General features: G+C 42.5%; 1 protein-coding gene across 3 annotated transcripts; it reads right to left on the minus strand.

Moving 5' to 3' along the window:
• Positions 1-3,420: 3,420 nt before the first annotated feature.
• Positions 3,421-22,434, minus strand: MOB3A (MOB kinase activator 3A). Of its 3 annotated transcripts, none has more exons than XM_070931800.1 (4): positions 22,330-22,434; positions 10,220-10,754; positions 7,562-7,764; positions 3,421-3,961 (listed from the first exon to the last, which is right to left on the minus strand). In XM_070931800.1, the coding sequence occupies exons 2-4, from the start codon at positions 10,632-10,634 to the stop codon at positions 3,932-3,934; spliced, it is 648 nt and encodes a 215-aa protein (XP_070787901.1). In that variant the 5' UTR covers positions 10,635-10,754; positions 22,330-22,434; the 3' UTR covers positions 3,421-3,931. The 3 variants fall into 3 exon arrangements, with proteins under 3 accessions (XP_070787901.1, XP_070787900.1, XP_070787902.1); XM_070931799.1 differs by having other exon boundaries at positions 22,326-22,434; XM_070931801.1 differs by lacking the exon at positions 22,330-22,434 and adding an exon at positions 21,905-21,926.
• Between the last annotated feature and the right edge of the window lie 4,523 nt (positions 22,435-26,957).

Consider the following 26,957-nt stretch of genomic DNA (forward strand, 5'->3'; position numbering starts at 1 on the left):
TCTTTGTGACAGCCCCTCAAGTACTGGAAGACAGTTATCATGTCCTGCCTAATCCTTCTGTTAAACTAGAATAGAAAAACAAGTTTCTAAAATGCTTCCAGCTGCTGATTCAGTTAATTACAAAGGACTTCCTTCTAGAATCTCTTCCTGGTATTGCTACAGCTGCTCCCTTTCCAGAACGAAGCGTTGCTGGCACACAGAAGTGGCCCAGAAGCGTTGCTGGGAAATTGGACACTCCTGGTTGGAATGTCCCTCAATCCGAGAAGTGAGTGGAGAGGGGGATTTTCCAGGGGAAAGACCCAAGGAAGTCCCATTCCTTGGGGTTCTCCTAATGCCCAAGGAGCTGCTGATACAGTTCCACAGAGGAATTATTGAGTCTGTCATCCGCACCTCTACAACTGTCTGGTTTGGTTCTGAAACCCAACAAGACAGAGACTTCAGAGGATAATTAGAACTGCTGAAAAAACAATGGCTACCAACCTGCCTTCCATTGAGGACCTGTATACTGCACGAGTCAAAAAGAGGGCTGTGAAAATATGTAGACCCCTCGCATCCTGGACATAAATTGTTTCAACTCCTACCCTCAAAACGACACTATAGAGTACTGCACACCAAAACAACTAGACACAAGAATAGTTTTTCCCCAAACGCCATCACTCTGCTAAACAAATAATTCCCCCAACACTGTCAAACTATTCACTATTATATTATATTACAGATATAATCCTCAATTTACCACCTTTCATTTAGTGACCGTTCGAAGTTACGAAGGCACTGAAAAAAGTGATTTTTCACACTTACAACTATTACAGCATCCCATGGCCACGTGATCAAAATTCAGACGCTTAGCAACTGGCTCATATTTATGACGGTTGCAGTGTCTCAAGGTCATGTGATCACCGATACACAAATCAATGGGGAAGCCAGATTCCCTTAACAACCCTATTACTAAATTAGCAACTGCAGTGATTCAATTAACAACTGTGGCAAGAAAGGTCGTAAAATGAGGCAAAACTCACTTAAAAACTATCTCGCTTGGCAACAGGAATTTTGGGCTCCATTGTGGTCATTAAATCGAGGACTCCCTGTAGATCTGAGTTCCCATCTCACATAGCTATGGGTTGCTTAAAAAAAAACAGCTGTCTAACATCTTAATTCAGGAATGAACCTGAAAGGTTCACAGAAATGAGAATTGGAAAGGAGCAGCAGGCTCATCGAATCCTTCCCCCTGCAGTCTGCAGAACAACAGTTAAACAATCCTCAAAAAGTGGCTGTCCACTTCCAACATCAAGAAATAAAGGATCCACAATTTTCATAGGTTCACTGTCGTTATGAATCTTATCACTAGGAAGTTTAGATAAAATCCAGGTAGCTGCTATTTATAAACACATGTATGCCTTGGCTTGCAACCGTACATCAAACTATACTGCGAAGACAAGCACAGGCAAATGGAATCAAATCGGCAGTCTGTAACAACCAATGACCGCTTCAACGTGGTATGTCATCATGACCTCATTGTGCAAATTATGTAGTGAGATGATAGCAAGTTAAGTCATGCCATTTCTATGATGACAATAATGACCCATGTTGCTCCTCGCCTCCTTGCAGACACCCACAATCAGAGCTGGGTGTGGATGGGGGACTGGCAAGGAAGTAGATTTTGAGGAAGCCCTAAGAGCAATCTGAACTTCTGGTGGGCATGGAGATGCCTTGGGAGGGCAAGGGACTCTTTGACTGAAGACCTTTGAAGCAGATGTTGGGTGGAGTCCACTATACAAAAGTAGAGTTTTTATGGGATTTATTTTACCAATGGCTAGATAATAAAACATGGAAATGAAATATGAAATATAAAATGAATGTTAGAATATAATATGTGAAAATGATTTTCTTTGGAATAAGAGCCTTGATAGTACAGGGGTTTAGTGCACCCTGTTATTAACACAGCTGCCTGCAATTTCTGCTGGTTCGAATCTCTCCAAGGCTCAAGGTTGACTCAGCCTTCCATCCTTTCTAAGGTAGGTGAAATGAGGACCCAGTTTGTGGGGGCAATAAGCTGCCTTTGTATAAAATATACAAAAGTATGAAGGCTATTGCTTAACGCATTGTAAGCAGCCCTGAGTCTCCGGAGAAGGGCGGCATATAAATCAAAATTAAAAAAAAAAAAATGCCATGGTTAAATGAATGACAAATGAGAATAATGATATAAAGATATATATCAGGTTGATAATATGAGAAATTAGATAATTAGTAAAATATGATTATGGGGAAGAAGCACAAGGGATTTGTAACTGACCAACACACTGCTTGAAATTGTAATGGATGAAGGATGTTTTATGTTTTATTTGTTTAAATTTTTTTAAAAAAATTGCAAAAAAAGTAGTGTTTTTAAGGTTTTGCACTGAAGTAATTACACATCATTTCCAAATTTTTTTTATTTTATTTTATGAACATGTAAGCAAAAAAAAAAAAAAAAAAAAAGGAGGAGGGGTAGGTAGAAAATTGGAAAACTCCCATATATAGTCCTCAACTTACAACCATTTGTTTAGCAACCGTTCGAAGTTGCAGCGCTGCTGGAAAAAAAATGTCCTCACATTTATGACCAATGCAGTGTCTTCATGGTCATGTGATCAAAATTTTAGCATTTGGCAAGTGGTACCTACTTAAAAGAGTTGCAGCATGAAAGAAACAATTACGACTTGGATTACTGAGAACGTCCATAGACATCACTTACAAGCTTCCCAGGAGCTTTTTAATGAACAAAATCAATGGAGGAAGCAGAATTCACTTAAGGTAAAGGTTAACAGTTCCCCTTGCACATATGTGCTAGTCGTTCCCGACTCTAGGGGGCAGTGCTCATCTCCGTTTCAAAGCCGAAGAGCCAGCACTGTCCGAAGACGTCTCCGTGGTCATGTGGCTGGCATGACTAAACGCCAAAGGCGCACGGAACGCTGTTACCTTCCCACCAAAGATGGTCCTTATTTTTTCTACTTGCATTTTTTACGTGCTTTTGAACTGCTAGACTGGCAGAAGCTGGGACAAGTAACGGGAGCTCACCCCATTATGCGGCATTAGGGATTCGAACCGCCAAACTGCCAATCTTTCTGATCGACAAGCTCAGTGTCTTAGCCACTGAGCCATTGTGTCCCTTAATTCACTTAATGACCTGTAAAATCGGATATAGACTCACTTAACAAGTGCACTTGCTTAACAATGGAACTTCTGGCCCCAATTGTGATCGTAAGGCGAGGACTACCTGTAAACCAGGGGAGGCAGTCGCCATCCATAAATTCCAAGTTCCCAAACATCACTTGGGACTGTGCGTGACCCAAAAGAGAAAAGTTACATTGCCACAAGATTATTTCCTTCCTCTTCTTGGGAGGACAGGAAACAGCCGCTGCATACACATATGCCAACAGGAGATTTCAAGTGAAAGAAGTGCTAAAATTTTTATTATTATTATTTTTTGCAACACAGGTGATTCCACGTAATGGCCTAAGCAGACTCCTAAACTACTTACAGGTGTGTCAGTGGTTTACTCATTTAAATTGGCTCCCTTGACACAATAGGTGTTGTCTTTCTGAAGCCCAGGTGATTTTGGTGGGAAACCTCAAAATAACATTTCCAAATCAGCCTCCCACCCCCACCCCCCCCATCCATGTGATGCGAGAAGAAAGACATGGAGATTTAAAGGATGCCTTAACACTTAATGGTGGTCCTTTCCTTTCTTAAACAAACATCATCCCGACAATCAGAGTGATTTTACAAAAGAATTCATTACAAGAGCTCCTGAAAGCTCTTTTTTTAAAAATAAAAATAAAAAGATGTATAAAAATGGAAGTCCCTCCAGATCATAAGATCTCATCTGTTGGGCAGGAATGTCTCCAATCTGGATGGCATTGGCTTGAAAGACGGCAGACAAATTCCCAAGATGTCAGTGGCACATCCGCGAAGTCATGTCCTTCTGTCAAAGAGAGGACACTTAAACGTCACTTAGAAATTACATTTTCTAAAAAAAAAAAATAGGTTAATACAGGTAGTCCTTGACTTATGACTATCATTGAGCCCAAAGTTTCTGCTGCTAAGGGAGACAGTTCTTAAAAGTGAGTTTTGCCCCATTTTACCTGTAGTTGTTAATAATAATATGGTTGTTAAGGGAATCTGGCTTCTCTCCACTGACTTGGCTTGTCAGAAGGTCGCAAAAGGGGATTATGTGACCTTGGGACACTGCAATTGTCATAAATAGGAGTCAGTTGCCAAGTGTCTGAATTTTTATCATGTGACCATGGGGATGCTGCAATGGTCATAAGTGAAAACGGTCACAAATCACTTTTTTAATGCTATTATGACTTCGAGTGGTCACTAAATGAACCATTGTAAGTCGGATAACTACCTGTGTATTGAACTAAAGTAGTCCATGAATTACGACTAGTCACTTAATGACCATTCAAAGTTCTGATGGCGCTTCCTGGGGGTACTTACGACTCCATTTTGAAGTTTCAATGGCTGCCTCCCCTCACAGGTCAGGTGACTCCACCCTGAGCACTCTGCCATTGGCAGAGTCCTGCAGTCACATGATCACACTTTACAACAGTGTGGCTGAAAAGCTACATTTACTTCCGTTTTCAGCAAAACCAGCCCATAGCAAACCACCGGTTTGATTAATGACCGCCACACACACAAAAAATGGTCATTAAACCAGGTTGGACCCATGGATAACCTGATTTACAAGCATCAAAGTTATGACCGTGATAGGCAGGCTTCATTATGGTTGTAACTTGAGGACTGCTTGTAATTCAAGGAAGTATGAGGTGCTTTTTGAGTTTGGTTGCTTTCTTGCAGACGTTCCATTACCTAATCCAGGTAATATCATCAGGGCTAGTATATTATCCATGCAACAAGATCTCAAAATTAATGCCATTTTTAAAAAAATTGCAAGAAAAGTAAACAAAGTCATGTACGTAAAGCTGAGTGGGAATTACATTCAGAGTAAAATAAAGGTAGGCCTCGACTTACAACTGTCCTTTTAGTGACCATTCAAAGTTGCAGCAGCAGCACCGAAAAAAAAAATGACTTACAACCGTTTTTCACACTTATGACTGTTGCAGCATCCCCATGGTCACATGATCAAAATTTGGGTGCTTTGGTACCTTCGATGAATGTATGACAGTTCTGCTGTCCGGGGAACACTGATCATCATTTGTCACCTTCCCAGTTGGCTTTCGACAAAGTCAACAGAGGAAGTCAGGTTCACTTAACAACTTGCATGATTTTACAACTGCAGCAATTCGCTTAAGAACATTGGCCAAAAAACGTTGTAAAATGGAGCAAAACTCACTTAACAACTGCCTTGCTTACCAATGGAAATTTTGGGCTCTATTGTGATCATAAGTCAAGGACTGCCTGTATTTTCTTTTCAAAAACAGTTTGTTTGCCTTAATGGAGGCTGGTTTCAATATAGGGAACAGCTGGGTAGGACTACTGCCGAGAATGGAAATGTACGCCATTTAAATTCCTTTCTATTCCAAAGAAAACATTCTACCTAAACAGTGCTGGGTTCAGAGTTCAGAATACCACACTACCACCAAGCACCAGGGGTTAAATGGGCATCTCTTCCAGTTTTTCCATCAATTTCCCCCCCCATCTCTTAGCAATCACATTGTCAGGGTAGTTCTGGGTGCAAATCAAGCTGCTGGTAATCACCTTTACAGCCCTGCAGTAAAGGTGATGGTACTGGTGGCGCACTCCAGGTCCATTTGGTTAAACAAGATTGTCTTCTGAAAACCCAGAAGATGTGCCTTCTCTCTTGTGGCATTCACCTATGGAATAGTCTCAGAAATGTGGACTTCAACTCCCAGAATCCCTCAGTCAGTGTACTGGCTGGGGAATTCTGGGAATTGAAGTCCAGACATCTTTATGTTGCTACGGTTGAGAAACACTGGGTTATATAGTGTTTCCATTATTACATGACTATTTTCATTCTGTTTTTGGTTGTGTCTATAGAGATTTTATTGTTTCCTTGCCGACAGCTGTTAGTTGCCTAGAACTGCCTACCTAAAATAGATAGCCAAGTTCACTTTCTAAATAAATAAAATGAATAAATCTCAATAGTCGGATGTCATTTATTCCACCTTGTCTACCATAAAGCTGTTGGAAGGATTGTCCAGCTAGATGGAAAGCACCTGGGCGTGCCTCCCTTTCCTTCCTTGTTTCTCTTTTCTTCTGCAGAGATGTTAATGTTTATACAACTTGGTTAAATATCTAATCCTAATTGCCGTAATAGGTAAATAAAACCTCAAGTTGATGGCATGCATTTTATGCATCAGAGTAATGAAAGGCAATAGTACTATATATTCTTTTTATATTCATTTAAAAAAAAACCACTGATCTATGGTCTTATTTATTTATAATCTTCCTTGTTTTTAATGGTTATTTAAGATGTATTTTTATTGTTTTATTGTAAGCCATTCAGGAATGGGCGATTAAATAAATTAAATACAAGCTTTAACAACAACACGCCCTAATGAATTCTGTGGCTCTTCATTAAATAAAAATGCAGATTGCCAAATCCCACTATTCTAGGGCAGGTGTCAGCAACCTGCGGCTCCGGAGGCACATGCGACTCTTTGGGCCCTCTGCTGTGGCTCCCTGTCGGGTGAGCCCACCGCTAGCTGTCCTCGCCCCTCGCCCTCCCCTCCCAGTCCCTCCTTGCCTGGCCTGAGAAGGTAAGTGTCAGCACTTCAAACTACATTCGTTCCAGTGCTGACATAAAGAGGAGAAGAGGGGGCAGCTGGCAAAAGGACGCTTGACATTTCACCTACTTATTTTCCCTGAAGATAATATCCCCTAGGAGATGGGTTAAGAGGGGGGACATTCCTGGGAGCTGAAGTAGTAGATATGGGGAGAGTGATTTGGAAGATGGCCAATGAGACGCAGAGAATTGGGGAATGGAAAGGGAAGGTTTGGGGTCAGGAAGTCAGTGTTGGCTATGACTTAATCGGGGACAGATTGTCGTGCTTAATAAATGAAAGATTTCATCAAAGACTATTTGTTGGAAATGCAATTTCTTTGAGACGACATTGAAACCTGATAGTAAGGGCGATGGCAGAGGATGGAGAAGTGGCCAGGGCAGAGACAGAGAGATACAGAGAGAGGCCGGGGGGGGGGGGGGAGGAGAGAGAGGGAGGAAGAGAGAAATGTCAAAAGGGTTTTGTGTTTCCAGGTGATTTTTAACAACCGGTTCTCTGCCCTAATGACCGGCTGGGTAGGCATAGCTAAGGGGTGGGTCGGGTCATGTGACTGGTGGAAGTGACTGACGTCGAGTTGGCCACGCCCACCCAGGTTTTGTGACTCCCAATGTTTTCTTTTCTGTGGGAAATGGGTCCAAATGGCTCTTTGAGTGTTTAAGGTTGCAGACCCCTGTTCTAGGGTGAAACTTGAAGAACAAACTGCAGAAACTGCGCAATACCTGGGGAGCTCAGGATGGGGAGCCCTCCATCCCTCTCATCTCATCTACCGGAACCAAGGCTCCCCAAGTGGGAAGTCAGCATGACCCTGTACTCACCAGAGGCTCCAATTCCTTGTTGTCTATGAGATTGAACTCTTTTACAAAATAGTAGAAGTGCTTGTAGCATGTATTCACGTGGGCTTCCGAGCCCATTTGGGCGATACGATCAAAGTGGTGGATGTAGACATGGACAAAGACGCGGAAGAGACGGGAGAGGATCTTTTTCACAACCTGGAGGAAGTTCTTAGGAAATGGAGTACCTGTGGAAGACCACGACAATTAACCTTCCTTTCTTCTTCCCTCTTTTTTCTTCCCATCTCCTCCCTCCCTCCCATCTCCCTTCCTCTCTTCCTTCCCATCTCCTCCCTCCCTCCCATCTCTTCTTGTTCCTCCCATCTCCTACCTACCCCTCCCATCTCCTTTCTTCGCTCCCTCTCTCCCTTGATTTATTTAATCAATTTATCATATCCAGGGCAGGAAAGATGGCAGACAATTTAGGGGACCAGGCCAGTATTAACTATGCAAGTTGCATATTCCCAAAATTGGAGTGTCTCTTTCCAGCACCCAGGAAGAGGAAATAAAATAAGGAAGAGCTACCACAAGGAGACGTGGGTTATATACGCTGTAGCCAAAATAGGCAGCTATAATTTAAGATTTTACCAAGATATAAACTGCGTTTGGAACACTATTCTGAGAGTTCAGCCAATTGTGGCTTAGTCAACAGATTAGAATTAAGCAAACCAGAGCTGAGCATGAAGGCAGCTGTAGAGAAGATGAAGCAAAGTTAAATGGATTTCAATCAATAGCCATCACAGAGTGCAAAGGCAGGATGGGGCGTGTGTGGAATTAAGAGAAGGGAATGGAGGAGGCTGCTAGTTTACAAAATTTGACAAAGAACATCATGGATTATATATTGCCTGAAACCTAGTTATCTGAGATCTGGCTTGAAATTTAATAATTTAATGTATTAAATCTGTCTGCTGCCCAACTCTCAACCGCTGAGCATTTTTTCCCTTTTATTTCCTGAACTAAAGTCTCCAATCACAGGAATAATCAAAATCTCATGAAACGGAATCCTCTCAAGACTGCAACCATTTTAAAAAAAAAACATTGTGGGCCCCACAGCTATTGCACAAAGTCACGTAATGAAATCAGCACTCAAAATGCAGATTCCTTTCTATATGTTAGTGGCTCCATTCATGAACTGCTTTCATTGTTCAGAAATTTCTTCTATGTTCAGCCAATATTTGTCTTTGGGAATCTTAAGTTCCTTAAGAGCTGCCCCTGCAGCTCTTTATTTAGGAGTCAATCCACCTGGTTTTATTTTCGTCTTTTCAACAATGTAAAAAGGGTTCTTATATAGAGTCTCAACCCATTGCATTTTTTCAGCCTGCTGTCAGCCATGTCCTCAGTGACATGCCTAAAAAGCAGTTTCAATCACATCATTCCTGCTTATGACCATCTTGACTTTTCTGAACATATTACAAAGCCAAGGTATCTACAACTTCATCCAAGCATAAATCTCATCCCCCCAAAATCTACCGTATTTTTCGGACTATAAGGCGCACCTAAATTTAGAAGAGGACAACAAACTACAACAAAAAGTTTTTGGCTTCCCCTTTTTCGGCCTGTTTCCAGGGTTTTTTTCGGCCTGTTTCCGGGGGGTTTTTCGGCCCGTTTTCAAGCCTTTTTTTTGGCCCATGTTCAGGGCTTTTTGGGGGCCATTTTTGAGGCTTTTCTTGGCCCGTTTTTTTCTGAAAAAAATGGGCCAAAAAAGCCTAAAAAATGGGCCCCAAAAAGCCCCATTAAGTGACTATTAAGCAGGGTGGATTTGATTTAAATCATGATTTAAATCACTAGTAAAAAGACTTGATTTAAATCAACTCGATTTAAATCATAATTTTTAAAGAGCAACTGTCATCTCTGCTACTCCTTTGACCCACTGTTGACTCACTGATAGTCCCAGTGTTGCAGAATATACAACCTTGTGCTACATAACTAAGCTCCATTTCATGCTGAATAAACTAAATTATTTATGTATCTTAAATAGAAAACTATCTTACGATAGATTTTTTACCCCAAAAGTTTTTTATTAAAATAAATTCAATAAAAATCAAAAAAATCCGATTTAAATAAAAAAAATCCGATTTTTTTTATTTTTTTTAAAAAAAATCATTGATTTTTTATCCACCCTGCTATTAAGTACAGATAGTCCTTGACTTAGTACCTCAGTTGAGCCCAAATTTTTTGTTGTTAAGTGAAAGATTTGTTAAGTGAACTTTGCTTCATTTTACGATCTTTCTTGCCCCAGTTGTTAAGTGAATCGCTGCAGTTTTTAAGTTAGCAATTAGGTAATTGAATCTGGTTTTCCCATTGACCTGGCTTGTCAGAAGGTTGCAACAAGTGATCACATGACCCCAGAATATTGCAACCGTCATAAATATGAGTCAGTTGCCTAGTGTCTGAATTTTGACCACTTGAACATGGGAATGCTGCAATGGTCGTAAATGTTAAGAAACGGTCATAAATCACTTTTTTCAGTGCCGTTGTAACTTCGAACGGTTACTAAATGAACTGTTATAAGTCGAGGACTACCTGTATACAGTTATGTCAGCCATTTTTGCAGTGACGCCACACCATATAGGCTCATGTTCATTTTCTGCTCAATTCTGTAATTTTCTTCCTGGCTTTTTCACTCCCTTCCCACCAACTCACCAACGTTTGTAGGGAAGAGATCCTCGTTGTTGATCTGCACTTCAATCCAATCCATGAGAAGGTTCATGTATTTAGGCGCAGAAAGAGCAGTGGGCTTGCGGTATTTCTCATCCTGCCACCGATACTCGTACTTCGGGCCGCCGGACATGACCGGACAGGATTTTTCTGTACAATAATCACTGATTGTCCCATAAATGAGGTTGATGCGGTTGAAAAAGTCCACCACATGAACAGCTACCCAATCGTTCAGCTCCTCATCATGAGGGAGCTGCACAGCCAGCTTTAAATCCAGCCCAGCATTAAGGGATGCCTGGGCCTTTTTGTGAAGCTCAAAGCGCTGTGTCCCGGGTTCAAATTTCCGCTTAGGCCGGAAGGTCCGATCCTTGTTAAAAACTTGTTTCAAAGGATTGGCCATCTCCTGTTCCCCAAAGTTTCTGAGATCTAGAAATCCACCACCACGTGCTCTCCAGGGGTGTGACTGCTACAACCGACACCTTTAAATCTCCTTTCGAATTCCGCTGGTGAACTTTGTAATCTGCAAGACAAAAATATATAGAAAGAAGTTTGAGGGAAGTGGGAAAGGAAAGAAAACTAAAAAGGATGGTCTAAAATTTGGTTCTTCGGGCACGTCTTTTATATTCTGTCCATTTAAAAAACCAAGGTAGAATTGGGCAGTATTTAGACACACACCTGGGTCAAAAACATTTGCCTTGCCTTCACGGAAACGCAACTTTCAGAAAAAGACAGTCACATACACAACAGCAATAGAGGTAGCTCTCAATTTACGATCCTAATGGAGCCTGCTTATGGAGTTGTAACTTGTGACAGTCATAAAGTGGGACAGCCATGGGACTGATCCGATTTTACGACCTTTTAAAACAAACACTGTGATCGTAAAAGCAAACCCATTGTTTGATATGGGCGTTTTTTGTCAAAAACTGGTTTCAAATCTGAGTAAGGGTATGGCTAGCTGATGAGAGCTAAATAGCCTGAAGTAGATCTATACTAGTCGCCATTTATTTCTTTATCAGCAAAATATAAATTTGGTATAAAATGGTTTGTCGTGAATGCGACTGCTTGAGGCTCCTGAACTGGAGTTGAAAGGCGAAAAGGAAGCAGTATGCTCCCTCCCATATTGGGGTAGACCCGGTGCTTCGATAGAAAAACACTTTATATATATATATCAAATTTATATTTCACTGATAAAGAAATAAAGGGAGACTAGTATAGATCTATTTCAAGCTATTTAATAATCTCTCCCCTGGCTCAAGCTGATGACGGGAGGAGAACTTGTGGCTCAGAGGTTAATACAACTGCCTAACATGCAGGCAGCCCAAGTTTGAATCCAAGTAAGGGTATGGCTAGCTGATGAGAACTAAATAGCTTGAAATAGATCTATACTAGTCTCCCTTTATTTCTTTATCAGCAAAATATAAATTTGGTATAAAATGGTTTGTCGTGAATGCGACTGCTTGAGGGCTCCTGGATTGGAGCTGAAAGGCGAAAGGGATGCAGTATGCTCCCTCCCACATGCTGGGGTAGACCAGGTGTCTCGATAGAAAAACACTTGATAGATAGATAGATAGATAGATAGATAGATAGATAGATAGATAGATAGATACATACATACATACATAGATAGTCACGTGACCACGGGATACTGCAAATGACCGTAAACATGGGTCCGCTGTGTTCCTGACATGCTTGGTCATGTGACTGCAGGGGCGTGGCCATCATAACATTGGAACTGGGTCATAAGTAGCTCTGGGGAAGTCCTTTGTAACTTTGAATGGTCACTAAGTGACTGGTCGTAAGTGGAGAACTAGCCGTACTATGAATGACTTGTGCAAGAAGGAAAGAGTTCTCAGCCTCACATTTAAAGAGAAAAAGGGAGAGGCTCTGATTTCTTAGAATCTTCTCTGACTTGAAGAATCTTCATTGCTTTTAAGCTTCACACATTCCTAACACTCTGCAGATACCACTGAATAAAAACAATAGAAGTTACTCTGGAGGGTAATAGCTGTGAGGGGAGCCTGATTGAAAAAAAAAAGGAGGGGAGAGTAACAAGAAGACACCTCCTCTTCCCCTCCCTTCTAAAATCAGCTACTTAATTCCTTTAAAGCAGAGACATCACCCTGCCAACAAAAGTGTGTATAGTCAAGGCTATGGTTTTCCCAGTTGCAATGTATGGCTGGGAAAGTTGGACCATAAGGAAGGCTGAACGCCAAAGAATTGAGGCCTTTGAACGATGGTGCTGGAGAAGACTCCTGCGAGTCCCTTGGACTTCAAGGCGATCAAACAGGTCAGTCCTAGAAGAGATCAACCCTGACTGCTCTTTAGAAGTCCAGATCCTGAAGATGAATACTTTGGCCACCAAATGAGAAGGAAGGGCTCACTGGAGAAGAGCCTAATGCTGGGAAAGATGGAGGGCAAAAGGAGAAGGGGACGACAGAGAATGAGGTGGCTGGATGGAGTCACTGAAGCAGTCGGCGTGAGCTTAAATGGACTCCAGAGGATGGTAGAGGACAGGAAGGCCTGGAGGAACGTTGTCCGTGGGTTGCGATGGGTTGGACACGACTTTGCAACTACCGTGTTTCCCTGAAAATAAGACCCTTTCTTATGCTTTTGGGACCCCGAAATAAGTGCTTGGCCTTATTTTCGGGGATGTCTTATTATTTTGGGGCGCGTGGAGCAAGATGAGGCTTCTCTTGCCGTTTTACCTGATTTCCAGCTCTGTTTTCCTAACTCTAACAAGAGGAAATGGCGGAGACTGGCTGTGCATGCGTTTAAATATTTTTTTTGGGGGGGGCTTATTTTAGCGCATGCACTCAAAAGCCCAATTGGGCTTATTATCAGGGGATGTCTTATTTTTGGGGAAACAGGGTAACAACAATAAAATTCCTTTAAGTTTCCTTTAATTGCTTCCCACTCAGTGGCCTTATAAGAATCTTGCTCCATCTGATAATTTTCCTGGGGTGTGCATGTGTCTGAATTGAAGATAATCATATCCATCGATCATATCTCGTCCAGTATCTGGTATCCACCATGGGATGCTTGCCAGGACATGTGAGCAAAGCAAAGTCTAAAGTCCATTCCTAGTACAGATAGACTTCCTCTGAACATGGAGTTTCTTTATCTGCTTCTCAGCCCTGGATGTAGACCCAGCTCCAATCAATCTAAGTTCCCTTTGGACTGCCTCCGTTGGCTGCCAAACACACCTCTGTGAGAAAGCCACAAGGGGCCAGTTTCTCCTTTCCACAAACAGGTATGCACAGATAAGACACCTCCTAATGTTGGACAAAAAGGGACGTGGTGGCTCAGTGGCTAAGACACTGAGCTTGTCAATCGAATGGTCTACAGTTCAGCGGTTCGAATCCCTAGTGCCATGTAATGGGGTGAGCTCCCGTTATTTGTTAAAGCTTCTGCCAACCTAGCAGTTCGAAAGCACGTAAAAAATGCAAGTAGAAAAATAGGGACCACCTTTGGTGGGAAGGTAACAGCGTTTCATGCGCCTTTGGCGTTTAGTCATGATCACGGAGACGTCTTCCGACAGCCCTGGCTCTTCGACTTTGAAACGGAGATGAGCACCACCCCCTAGAGTCAGGAACAACTAGCACATATATGCAAGGGAAACTGTTACCTTTACCTTTTAATGTTGGACATTCCACCGATCCTGTTTGGGGGGGAACCTATTGGCCATATGTATAAAAACCCCAATGAACTCTTCACCCAATCTCATCCAGAAAGCCATGTTTTGAGAAGACTCCCCTAATTCTCCAAAAGGCCTCTAATCAGAATGCAGTGTGGGAGCAAGTATGGAGAAGGCAGCAGAAGACAGATGCTGTGACTCTCCGATTACTCAGAAACCACTCAGAGGCTGTCCATCACCGCATCCTGTAAGCACCCATTTCAGTTCTGTTAAGAAAGCGGAAATCCAGCGACTGTTTACACCCAACTTGCAAAGAAAAGGAGAAGAGAACAAAATAATTCCTTTTGAAGCTCAAGGCAACACATTACTAATTTTCCTCCGAAATGAACTTTTTTTTGCTGCGATTTAGCTCAGTCTTCCCCAAACAAGTTCTCTCCCTCTCTCCAGAAAAGTGGATTACAATCACCATAATCCACAGCAACATCAAAGAACTTGGCCAGCTGACATTATGGGATGCTGGAGGAATTGGAGAAGGCAGAGCTGGGTTTAACCTACCTTACAGGGTTGTGGTAATAGGAAAAGCAATAGGGAGAGGGGAGTGTCATTTTGAGCTGCTGAAGGAAAGGGAGAATATAACTTCAGGAAACAAACAAAACCTGTATTACACAGATTAAAGAGTCCGGGGTAAGAAAAAACACATCTCGCTTTACAGTCTGTTTGGTGCTGGCCTGAAGTTTCCAGGAAATGCATAAGCAAGGCTTAAAAGCAATATCCTTCCCCTCTTGCACGATGCGGTAACTAGGGTAGACTGCCACTGCTCAGGGTGGATCCATTCCATTGTCAAATCTATCTATCTATCTATCTATCTATCTATCTATCTATCTATCTATCTATCTATCTATCTATCCATCCATCCATCCATCCATCCACACAACCACCCACCCACCCATCCATCCATTCATCCATCCATCCATCTTCTATCATCCATCCACTTATTATATTTTTATTCCTCACTTATAAAGGAGCCACTCAGGAGCCTGAGTGGCGTAGGAGGCTAATGCCTCCTACTAAGGCAGCATTTAACATCCAGCTGCCGGCAATTACTGCAAGTTCAATTCTCCCCAGGCTCAAGGTCGACTCAGCCTTCCATCCTTTCTAAGGTGGGTAAAATGAGGACCCGGTTTGTGGGGGCAATAAGCTGACTTTGTATAAAATATACAAAAGTATGAAGGCTATTGCTTAACGCATTGTAAGCTGCCCTGAGTCTCCGGAGAAGGGCGGCATATAAAAATAAATAAAATAAAATAAAATAAAAATAAGAAATTCAAGCTCAAGGCAGTGAACATGCATAATATTCCTTCCTCCTCCTCTTTCCCCCCCCCCACAACAGCAACTCAGCGAAGTGGGTTGGGCAGAGAGAAGTGACTGGCCCAAAGTCACCATGCTGGCTGGACAAGAACGCACGGTGTCCCCTGCTTTCTAGGCCAGCATCTTAGCTACTACATCAGGGATCTGGTCATGGTCCAGTGCAATTATGCTGGCTGGGGAAATTATGGGAGTTGAAGTCCACAAATCTTAAAAGCTGCCAAGTTCGGAGACCCCTGAACTACACCAAACTGACTTTGGGTTTGAATAACACCAATGAGAAATTCAGAAAGGAACCGATCCCAACTTAAACAGAGACAGCAGAATTTATCTTGAGCTGCTGACCAGGCAACAGATTTGTTTATTGACTGTGTTGCTAAGCAGCCCCACATCTGTGGTTCTCTGGATGCTGCACACAACAATTGAGGTTTATTTTATACAAAGAACTCTGCCACCACCAAAAACATCAGAAACTTGGGCATGTCTAGTTTACTGAAAAGAAGGACTAGGGGAGACATGATAGCAGTATTCCAATATCTCAGGGGCTGCCACAAAGAAGAGGGAGTCAAACTATTCTCCAAAGCATCTGAAGGCAGAACAAGAAGCAATGGGTGGAAACTAATCAAGGAGAGAAGCAACTTAAAACTAAGGAGAAATTTCCTGACAGTTAGAACAATTAATCAATGGAACAACTTGCCTCCAGAAGTTGTGAATGTTCCAACACTGGAAGTTGTTAAGAAGAGATTAAACAACTGTTTGTCTGAAGTGGTGTAGGGTTTCCTGCCTAAGCAGGGGGTTGGACTAGAAGACCTCCAAGGTCCCTTCCAACTCTATTCTATTCTATTCTATTCTATTCTATTCTATTCTATTCTATTCTATTCTATTCTATTCTATTCTAGTCTAGTCTAGTCTAGTCTAGTCTAGTCTAGTCTAGTCTAGTCTAGTCTAGTCTAGTTCTTTTCTATTCCTATTCCTATTCCTATTCATTAAGAAACAAAATACTGATGCAAAAGTAATTGTTGTGAGACACATGCCATTGCACCAATAAAATATAAAAACGTAAGTTCCAGAGATGGATGGTTATGAACACATTGGAGAACCAAAGGGCCACACTGTAGGGCTTTCAGAGTGCAAATTTGAACTAGTGCAGTGTTTTTCAACCTTGGCAACTTTAACATGTGTGAACTTCAACTCCCAGAATCACCCAGCTGGCTGGAGAACGTTGGGAGTTGAAGTCTATTGTAAAGTTGCCAAGGTTGAGAAACACTGGTCTAGTGATTAAAAGGGCTGGACTAGAAATCAGGAGACCATGAGTTCTTATCCAGCTGGGAGACTTTAGTCCAGTTTTTCTGTCTTGGCCGAAGGAAGAAGCCAATGACAAACTACTTCTGGAAAACTTGCTAAGAAAACAGCATTTACTTGTCCAGGTAGCTGCCAGGAGACAAGACACCAAAAATAGGGCCTGGTGGCTCAGCAGACTGATAGCATTGTGATTAACACCAGCTGTCTGCAATTACTGTAAGTTCGAATCTCACCAGGCTCAAGGTTGACTCAGCCTTCCATCCTTTCTAAGGTAGGTAAATTGAGGACCCAGTTTGTGGGGGCAATAAGCTGACTTTGTATAAATATACAAAAGTATGAAGGCTATTGCTTAACGCATTGTAAGCCGCCCTGAGTCTCCGGAGAAGGGCGGCATATAAATCAAATTTTTTTTAAAAAATGCTCCTGTTAAACAGAGTTCCCCAATCTTTCCAGTTTGGCAACCTAGATTGGGAGGGGGGGATTATTTTGTGGGAGGAGTAGGCACATGTGCATGTGTGCATGCACGCCTGAGTGCCCATAGCATTTGCAGCAACATGCGCGCAAGTGGGGCTCCAAGAGCTTGCAACCAGTCTTGCGCGAGTGGGCCCATGCATGTGCATGGACTTACATGCACCACCCAGCCACTCACATGGCCCGATGGCGATTAGGCTGTGGCCCAGTAGTGAGCCACGGTCCATAGATTGAAGATCCCTGTTGTGAAAAAGGTGAGTTTTCATTCTTGAATCCCAGCTATGCCCCATTAGAGAAGTGAAACTTAATCAAATTACATAACTTGTAAGCTGACCAGAGTCTGTGGTTCTGTAGCCTTATAGAGATGAGCAGCATAAAAATGTAATTAAATAAACGAACAAACAGACAACAAAGCCATTTCCCTTAATGGTTGGGAAATTCTGGGAACTGAAGTCCACAGGGCTTAAAATTGCTAAGGTTGAGAAATCCTGATCTACAGAGACGATAAGCAGGCGAAGGGATCAATTTACAAAAACACATTCAAAATGCGGGATGGACAGCAGAGGCAAAAGATTTTAGAAGTGGCAGAGGAAGAGTACAAAGTGGTTTCCCCCCCACCCTACCAACCCCCAAACTTGAAGTTCCTCAATTCAGTTGAACTGATGCAAAACCTCAATAAATAATGCCACTGAAGTGCATTGGCGGGACAGCTGCCCTCCACCAAAAAGCCACTGAAAAAAGGAATACAAAATTAAAAACCTAGTGAACTTATTTATATAGAAGGGCCACTTCCTCTGCCATTTAAACTTTTTGGAAGAGGCTGTGTTGGCCTTTGGCCGCAGGACCCCAAAACAGCAGCAAAGTTGAAGGGGGAAGGGAAGATTCACAAAAAAAGAGCCAGTTTAAAGGGTGGGGGGGGGGAGATCACCCTTCTCGCCCACCAGAGTGACAGAGTGGAAGGGAGCCTCAAGGTCATTAAGGCTAACCTCCTATCAATAGCATAGTTGAGAGATGGCTGCCCCATCTCATCTTAAACTGGGTTTAGTGCCACTCAAGGCAGTCTGTTCCACTGCCAAACAGCTCTTAATTCAATACCTACATGATGCATCTCAAGTCATTGGTTGCTGCTTATTCACATGAATAATAATAAAAAAATTACACTCTAATCAATTCACATGGCTCCTCTGGATGAATTCCCCCTATGAGAAGAGAGGAACAATCTATCATAATTAGCAGTTACTCTTTCTGTCTTACTACAGGTAGTCCTCAATTTACAACATTCATTTACTGACCGTTCGAAGTTGCAACGGCACTGAAAAAAGTGACTTACGACCATTTTTCATACTTACGACATTTGCAGATTCCCCGTTGGTCATGTGAATTACATGCGGATACTTGACAACTGGTTCATATTTATGACGGTTGCAGTATCCTGGGGTCATGAGATCACCTTTTACGACCTTCTGACAAGCAAAGTCAATGGGGAAACCAGATTCACTTAACAACTGGGCCACTAATTTAACAACTGCAGTGATTCACTTAACAAATGTGGCAAGAACAGTCATAAAATGGAGCAAAACTCGCTTAACAAATTTCTCACTTACCAACATGGGCTCAGTTGTGGTCGTAAGTCCAGGACTACCTGTACTAGATTGACTCACTCCATCTGGGGTTGGAGGAAGATTTGAAAACTTCCAGCACGTGTACAATCATTTAGGCACCATTACATGTGAAATATGTGCAGATCAAGATCCTTAGACCTGGATTCTTTGGCTGCATTCACATGACCTGTAGTGGTTATCTAACCACTACAGGTAATTATCAACTTATAACCATTCGTTTAATGACCAGCGTTATGACAGAGTTGGAAAAGTGATTTATGACCAGTCCTTGCACTTATGAACATCACAGACCCCATGGTCATGTGAGCAAAATTTGACAACCAGCTTATATTTCTGATGGTTACTGCATTCCAGGGTAACATGATCACCATCTGTGACCTTACTATGGGGCTTCCAACAAGCAAAATTAATGGGGGGAAGAAGCTATTTAACAACGTGATTTGGGGGTTTATGGATTTTCCCTTTATCCCTAGTAAACGAGGCTGGAACAAAGAAGTGAGGAAACTATTTTAATAGCTGAGTTTTTAAACAAGGTGAAGTAGATACTGGTCATCAGAAAAATAGAAAAATTTTGGGCTCTCCCCTTCCAGCACACCCAAATCACATCTTGTTATTTAAAAGACAAAACTAAGACTTTGTATAATCAGACTTCTGTCTTCTTAATAGTTCTTTGAAATGATCACATTTTCAAGATGAGTTCCAGCTACAGGAAATTCTTTGTGTATTTCTAAGTGGAACTCAGCCAAGCTTTTCAGAGAAAATCTTATTCCCTCCATCATGTTAAAAATGACACTCTAACAGGATGTTGCTTTGGACAGATTCTATTCTGCTGTTCCAGAATACAGAGAATTTAGCTTGCAATCTTAGATAACCAAAACCTCTGTGGTGAATTTCCTGATTGCCCTAACTCACCGTCAGGATTCACTATCTGAAAAATAGGGTTACTAGTGAGTACTTAAGAGGGCAAAGGCAGTATGAGGTAATATGAAAGGTTAGGATAGATAATAAGTCACTTAGTAGCAATAAATATTTATCATCTTTACAACACAAAACAACTATCTGCTGAAGCTCACAAGGTTATTTTGAATTGTGTGTACCCAAGATAGGATAAGTGCCAAAACTCCAAACTTGGCACTTATGAAGAACATTAAATAGCATTGAGCTAAATATAAGCAACCATATAAAGAGCCCCATAATATACTGCTCAAAAAAATAAAGGGAACACAAGCAGAAAACATCCGAGATCTGAATGAATGAAATAGCCTTATTAAATACTTGGTTCGTTACATACAGTAGTTTATACACTGCTCAAACTACTAAAGGGAACACAAAACTACTGTATGTAACGAACCAAGTATTTAATAAGGCTATTTCATTCATTCAGATCTCGGGTGTCTTCTGCTTGTGTTCCCTTTATTTTTTTGAGCAGTGTATATACTCACTGACTTAATACACCAGACAAGACTATGCTAAAATGCAGTTGGATAGTTGGCAGATCAACATACAACAGGAACCCAAACACTGTTTTAAGAGTTTGTGGGAACTTTGTACCCTGTTTCCCCGAAAATAAGACATCCCCTGATAATAAGCCCAAGCGGGCTTTTGAGTACATGCGCTAAAATAAGCCTCCCCCTGAAAATAAGCCCTCCCTGAAAATATTTAAACGCAGACAGTAGGTAAGACGGCAAGAGGAGTCCCATCTTGCTCCACGTACCCCAAAATAATAAGACCTCCCCAAAAATAAGGCCAAGCGCTTATTTAGGGGTTCAAACAAAATATAAGACAGGGTCTTATTTTCAGGGAAACACGGTATTAAACCAGATGTATTATTCGGGGTTACAAAACTCAAAAAACGATTAGCTGTTGTCTAGATTTACGCAGCCCTGCTCTGGCAGCCTATGTCAATACACCGAGTATACCGATGGTTAAAAGAAAGCAAAACATATTTGTTAACCTGGTTTCAGTTTGTTGTGTGAAACCCAGCAACTGTGAATGAAGGCAGGAGAATCCATTCAGACTTCCTGGACTTTCAAGAGATATTGAAACTCTGGCAACTCTCTTTCCCAATACAGCTCCACCCCAGTGCCAAGGAAATCTGGAAACGTATTAAGCAACAACATTCACAAGCCTGCTGTCCTCCAGATTTGTTAAAACTATAACTCTCATCATCCTCCACCATTTTGGCTGTCTGACAAGAATGCAGAGCTACCAGGCTGGGATTTTGAGATGACCAGATGTATAACCCATCACGTTTGAGAAGGTGGGGAAGGGGGACAAGACAATGCTTTGATGTGGTGTTTCTTGACCTCGCCCCACTTATAAAAATCATGGAAAACCCCTAAAGAGGTTTTATTTATCTGCGTTATATTTATTGATATTTACCATATCATATCAATTTACCAATGCACTACTATTAATCTTCTCATCGTTCCCACCACCCATCTCCTTCCACTTATGACTGTATGACTGTAATTTTGTTGCTTGTATCCTTACAATTTATACTGATATTGTTTCCTGATTGCTTATTTGTACCCTATGACTATCATTAAGTGTTGTACCTTATGATTCGTGACGAACGTATCTTTTCTTTTATGTACACTGAGAGCATATGCACCAAGAAAAATTCCTTGTGTGTCCAATCACACTTGGCCAATAAAAAGTTCTATTCTATTCTATTCTATTCTATTCTATTCTATTCTATTCTATTCTATTCTATTCTATTCTATTCTATTCTATTCTATTCGTATTGAAAATTAAAGCTGCCGCCACTCAGGATAGTTTGATGGGAATTGTTTAATAGGCTGACAAATAATTTTGATTTTGTGGACCCCTAAAAGATCTGCAGGACCACATTTTCATAAGTTCTAAAAGAGTGCCAAGACCCTTAGCATCATCCAAGTAAAAAAAGTTTGTACTATTTCACTCAGGAGTCAAAATCCTTTTGCCAATGCTGTTAGCTAGGACAGGGATCATGAAAAGAAAAGGAAAAAAAAAAAAGCAACAGAAAATTTTATTCTTTAAAACAGTGTTTCCCAGCCTTAGTAACTTCTAAGATGGGTGACATCAAACCCCAGAATTCCCCCAAAAGTAGTTGGGGGGAATTCTGGGCGTTGAAGTCCACCCATCTTAAAAGTTCCCAAAGGTTAAAAACACCGTTTTAGAAAGATCGCCTGAAGGTCAGGAAAGTAACACACCGCCCCGTTTTCAAACCGCCTCCACCTCACGGATATTCCCAGCTATTTAATCGCAGAAACCGGCTTGTGAAACTTTCCACACCACGGAGGTAAAACCGGATCAACCGATCCGGAGTAGGAAAGGTTGTGAGGTCGGGCGCGTTGCCCATCTCATAAAGAAAAGCGCACGAGGGGGCGGCGATCAAGGTGATCCTTGGCGGAAAGCATTTCTTTTTTTCTTTTGTTGCCCTTCATCCTAAAGGGCCGTTTGGAGCCACTGTTCCTTCCTACTACGCCTTTACTTACATCGCTCCTCTAACTATGCCTTTACTACTTCCCGCGGGCAAGGAGGGCTGATTGGGGCAGAAGACAGCGGAAATCCAGATGCACGATTGCAACACCGGATTAAAGAGAGCCGGCGATCGTACTTTTTGCTGGGGGAAAAAAAAATGCAATACAAGCGAAAGCAAGCAAGCAAAAGAAAGGGATAGCGGACGCCGGCAGATCCACACGTGCATTCATACCTGCCTCGGTCTTGAGGAACCTTCCCAACGCGGGAGAAAAAGCCTCGCTCTTTTCTCCGCAGCTCGAAAAGGCGCCCGTCCGCCTTGCAGGCAAGATTTGAACCCAAGCGCCACCCCTTCCGCCTCTCCTTCCCTTCAACCCGGCTTCCTTCCCTTCAACGGATGAGACCCGTATCTTTTGCTTGTAAGGATGGCATGTGGGGTGGGGAATTCCCTTCCCGGAAATTCCTTGGCTGGAAAAAAAATCAAGCGGTGGTTTTTTATTTTATTTTATTTTATTGCCCTGCGCGGCCTCTCCACGTGGACAGAGGAGATAGCTGGGGGAAAGGTTTATTTTTATTTTGCTAGATTTCTGTTCTGCCTTTTTGTGTGTGTGTGGCTCACTCTTCCTGATGGCTCTTTCTGTTGTTTCCCCCCCCCCCCAAGGAATAAAATAAAATAAAGGATAATATTGTAGGAAGTTAGCACCCATCCTTCTCCTAGGAAAATGAGATATTTTAGGAAATATTAAAAGGGCAGAATATTTCCCCTAAAAGGGAGGCAGAAACTCAGCCCTCCTCCCCCCCCAACCTTTGTCAATGGGCCATTAAGGCCTGGGCCAGTCTATTCTACATAACAAAAGATCTACCTCCTTCAGGCAGAGCCATAATAGGATTTTTTTATTTATTTATTTATATGCCACCCTTCTCCGGAGACTCAGGGCGGCTTACAATGTGTTAAGCAATAGCCTTCATACTTTTGTATATTTATACAAAGTCAGCTTATTGCCCCCACAACTGGGTCCTCAATTTACCTACCTTAGAAAGGATGGAAGGCTGAGTCAACCTTGAGCCTTGGCGAGATTTGAACCTGCAGTAATTGCAGGCAGCTGGTCTTAATAACCAGCTTAATAACAGGGTGCCGTAGACCACTGTACTACCAAGGCTCTTAATTTTGCCCAAAGCCCTTTCATCAAGAGCCTTGGTGGTGCAGCAGACTAAAAGCGCTGTTAAGTAACAACTGCCTGCAATTTACTGCAAGGTCAAATCTCACCAGGCTCAAGGTTGACTCAGCCTTCCATCCTTTCGAGGTAGGTAAAATGAGGACCCGGATTGTGGGGGCAATAAATTGACTTTGTATAAAAAAGAACAACGCTTAGGGAGGACCAAAAGCCCTACTAAGCAGGTATATACAAAAGTATGAAGGCTATTGCTTAACGCATTGTAAGCTGCCCTGAGTCTCCGGAGAAGGGCGGCATATAAATCGAACCAGTAGGTAAGTAAGTAAGTAAGTAAGTAAGTACGTAAGTAAGTAAGTACGTAAGTAAATAAATAATATCACCCAGCAAGAGTCAACCAAGCCTGGGACTCAAAAAACAACCTACAAAGTTACTCCTGTCTGACAACCAATCAGAACACAAGCTCAAATTCAAAGCCCAACAGGGCATAAAACTCAGGCATTCTCGATTGCAGAAAATATGACTTCAGTAACAAGAGTTGTTAATGCCTGGAATGCACTACCAGACTCTGGTCTCATCCCAAAACCCCCAAAACTTTAACCTTAAGACTGTCTACTGTTAACCTCACCCCATTCCTAAGAGGTCTGTAAGGGGCATGCACAGGGTGCCTACCATCCCTGTCGTAATGTTCCCTTTAATTGTATTCATTTTATGTATTCAATTCATGCATATACTTATATATATTATCTAATATGTACTCGACAAAATAAAATAAATACATTTCTGCCTTTTTTGCCCAGGATCTCAAGCCATGTGATCCTGTTCATCAATAAACCTTCTTTCCAAGCAACTTCCATGAATCCAGTGTCTTTTTCGCCACTTGGAACTGAACCCAGATGGACATTTCTTCCAACGATATCATGGTTAAAAACACTTAAGTTGCCGCTTAAATTCATCCACACTTACATTATATTTGTTATCGGGGAGCCCAATTTACAAAGATAGCCAAAGGATATATTAAAAAGCTTGGGCATTTTTCTAGCAATTCCCCACTACAGAATCTACAGGAAACGAAACATCTAAAGATAGAAGATAAAAATTATGGTTTCATTCCATGTCACCTTCGCATTCATATTCATTCTTTTAATTTGTATTATTGTACTTTATTGTTTCATTGTTTTGCTATTGTTACGTAAACATTTTTATAATTTTTTCCGCTTTACTGTTGTAAGCCACGACGAGATGGGCAGCAAATACATTCATCAAATAAATAAATTTAACAAATTCATAGACCTAGAACTAGTGAAAGCATCCAAGACGGCAGTTTAAGATAGACCTCAACTTACGACTGGTCATTTAGCAACTGTTCAAAGTTATTACGAGCCCCCCCTTAAAGCTACTTATCCGATTTTGAAGTTATGATGTTCTTCCTCCCCCTGAAGTCACATGATCATATTTTGGCTTCTCAGCAACCAGCGTTCATTTATGACTAAATACATAGCCACATGGCCTGGGACATGCAGGCTTGGGGCCATTGATCTCACCATTGCGATCTTGTGAGATCCAGCCATGAGCGGTGTGTATGGGTTTTTAACATCTCTTATTGTATATTGTTTATACTGTCTTGGTTGTAAGCCGCCCAGAGTCCTCGGAGAGTTGGGCGACATAGAAATACGAATAATAAATAAATTACAATTTACTAAGGTTTTGCTGGAAAATGGCATTTACTTCCTGTTTCGGGCAAAACCCAGTCTATAGCAAACAATGGATTTGCTTAACGACTACTGTGTTTCCTTAAAATCACTGCAAACAAAAGTTGTAAAATTGAGTCCGGTCATATGGTGACCCACTTTATGACCATCATGACTTATGATCATAATTACCAAGCTCAATTACGGTCATAACTCAAGGACTACTTGTACAACCACAACACACAATTAACCAGTGGAACAGGTTGCCTTCAGAAATCGTGGGAGCTCCATCGCTGGAGGCTTTTAAGAAGAAACTGGACACTCACTTGTCTGGAATGGTATAGGGCCGTGATGGCGAACCTATGACACGCGTGCCACAGGTGGCACTCAGAGCCCTCTCTGTAGGCACACGCGCTGTCGTCAGCTGCTCTTTTGGTTTCCGGTGTGCACATATGTGCCGGCCAGCTGGTCGTCGCGAGTACCAGAGCGGAAATCAGCCTGAAAACAGCCAAAAAACAAGCCAGGCCATTTATGGGCCTCTTTTGGGCCTTTTTTGGGCTGTTTTCAGTCTGTTTTCCAGGCCGTTTCCGGGTCTTTTTCAGGCCGTTTTTTGGGCCATTTTTAGGTCGTTTTCAGGCCATTTTCTGGGCTGTTTTAGGGCCATTTTTTCAGCCCGAAAAACAGCCTGAAAACAGCTCAAAAAATGCCCGGAAAACGACCTGGAAAACAGCCTGAAAAACATTCTGAAAACAGCCCCTAAAACAACCTGAAAATTATTATTATTATTATTATTATTATTATTATTATTATTATTTTATTTCTATACCGCCCTTCTCCTGCGGGACTCAGGGCGGTGTACAGCCAAGATAAAACATTGCATATAAAATTTAAAAACAATTTAAAAAACAATTAAATAATTTCGGCCCAAGATATTAAAAACAACCCAATTAAAACCAAATTCAATTAAAACTGAGAGGATGGGATCAAGCCAGCCCAGCTAGATGGAATAGGTGTGTTTTCAGGGCCCGACGAAAAGTCCGGAGGTCTGATATCGTGCGTATCTCAGGGGGTAGGTCATTCCAGAGGGCGGGTGCTGCCACAGAGAAGGGTCTTCCCCTGGGGGTCGCCAGCCGACACTGTCTGGCCGACGGCACCCTGAGGAGGCCCTCTCTGTGCGAGCGAACCGGTCAGTGGGAGGCTATTGGCGGCAGAAGGCGGTCTCGCAGATACCCTAGCCCTAAGCCATGGAGCGCTTTAAAAGTGGTCACCAACACCTTGAAGCGCACCTGGAAGACCACAGGAAGCCAGTGCAGCTCGCGCAGGAGAGGTGTCATATGTGAGCGCCCCTTCGCTCCCATAATCCCCCGCGCGGCCGCATTCTGGACTAACTGTAGCCTCCGGGTGCACCCCAAGGGGAGCCCCATGTAGAGAGCATTGCAGTAGTCCAGGCGGGAAGTGACGAGTGTTTGAGTGACCGTGCATAGGGAGTCCCGATCCAGAAAGGGGCGCAACTGGCGTATCAGGCGAACCTGATAAAAAGCCCCCCTGGCCACAGCCGTCATGTGTTCTTCTAAAGACAGCCGTGGATCCAGGAGGACGCCTAAGTTGGGAGCCCTCTCCGTGGGGGCCAGTGATTCGCCCACAATAGCCAGCGATGGCACCAGCTGGCTATATCGGGACGCCGGAAGCCACAGCCACTCGGTCTTGGAAGGGTTGAGTCGGAGCCTGTTTCTCCCCATCCAGGCCCGCACGGCCTCCAGACACTGGGACATCACTTCAAGGGCATCGTTGGGGTGGCCTGGGGTGGAGATGTACAGCTGAGTATCGTCAGCGTACTGATGGAACTCCACCCCAAAGCCACGGATGATCTCACCCAGCGGCTTTACATAAATGTTGAACAGAAGGGGTGAGAGGACTGACCCTTGTGGCACCCCACACGCAAGGTGCCTCGGGGTCGACCGCTGCCCCCCTGTCAACACAGATTGCGACCGGTCAGAGAGGTAG

Source organism: Pituophis catenifer, unplaced genomic scaffold (genome assembly GCF_029215685.1).
Source record: "Pituophis catenifer annectens isolate HBS135680 unplaced genomic scaffold, rPitCat1.0.hap2 SCAF_1, whole genome shotgun sequence".
Classification (NCBI taxonomy): domain Eukaryota; kingdom Metazoa; phylum Chordata; class Lepidosauria; order Squamata; family Colubridae; genus Pituophis; species Pituophis catenifer.

Coding starts and splice junctions, on each gene's coding strand:
- MOB3A (XM_070931800.1), bottom strand. CDS start 10,634: ATGGCCAATCCTTTGAAACAAGTTTTTAACAAGGATCGGACCTTCCGG. Junction 7,765..10,219: donor TCTCTTCCCTACAAACGTTG/GTGAGTTGGTGG, acceptor GGTCTTCCACAG/GTACTCCATTTCCTAAGAAC. Junction 3,962..7,561: donor ACAAGGAATTGGAGCCTCTG/GTGAGTACAGGG, acceptor TCTCTTTGACAG/AAGGACATGACTTCGCGGAT.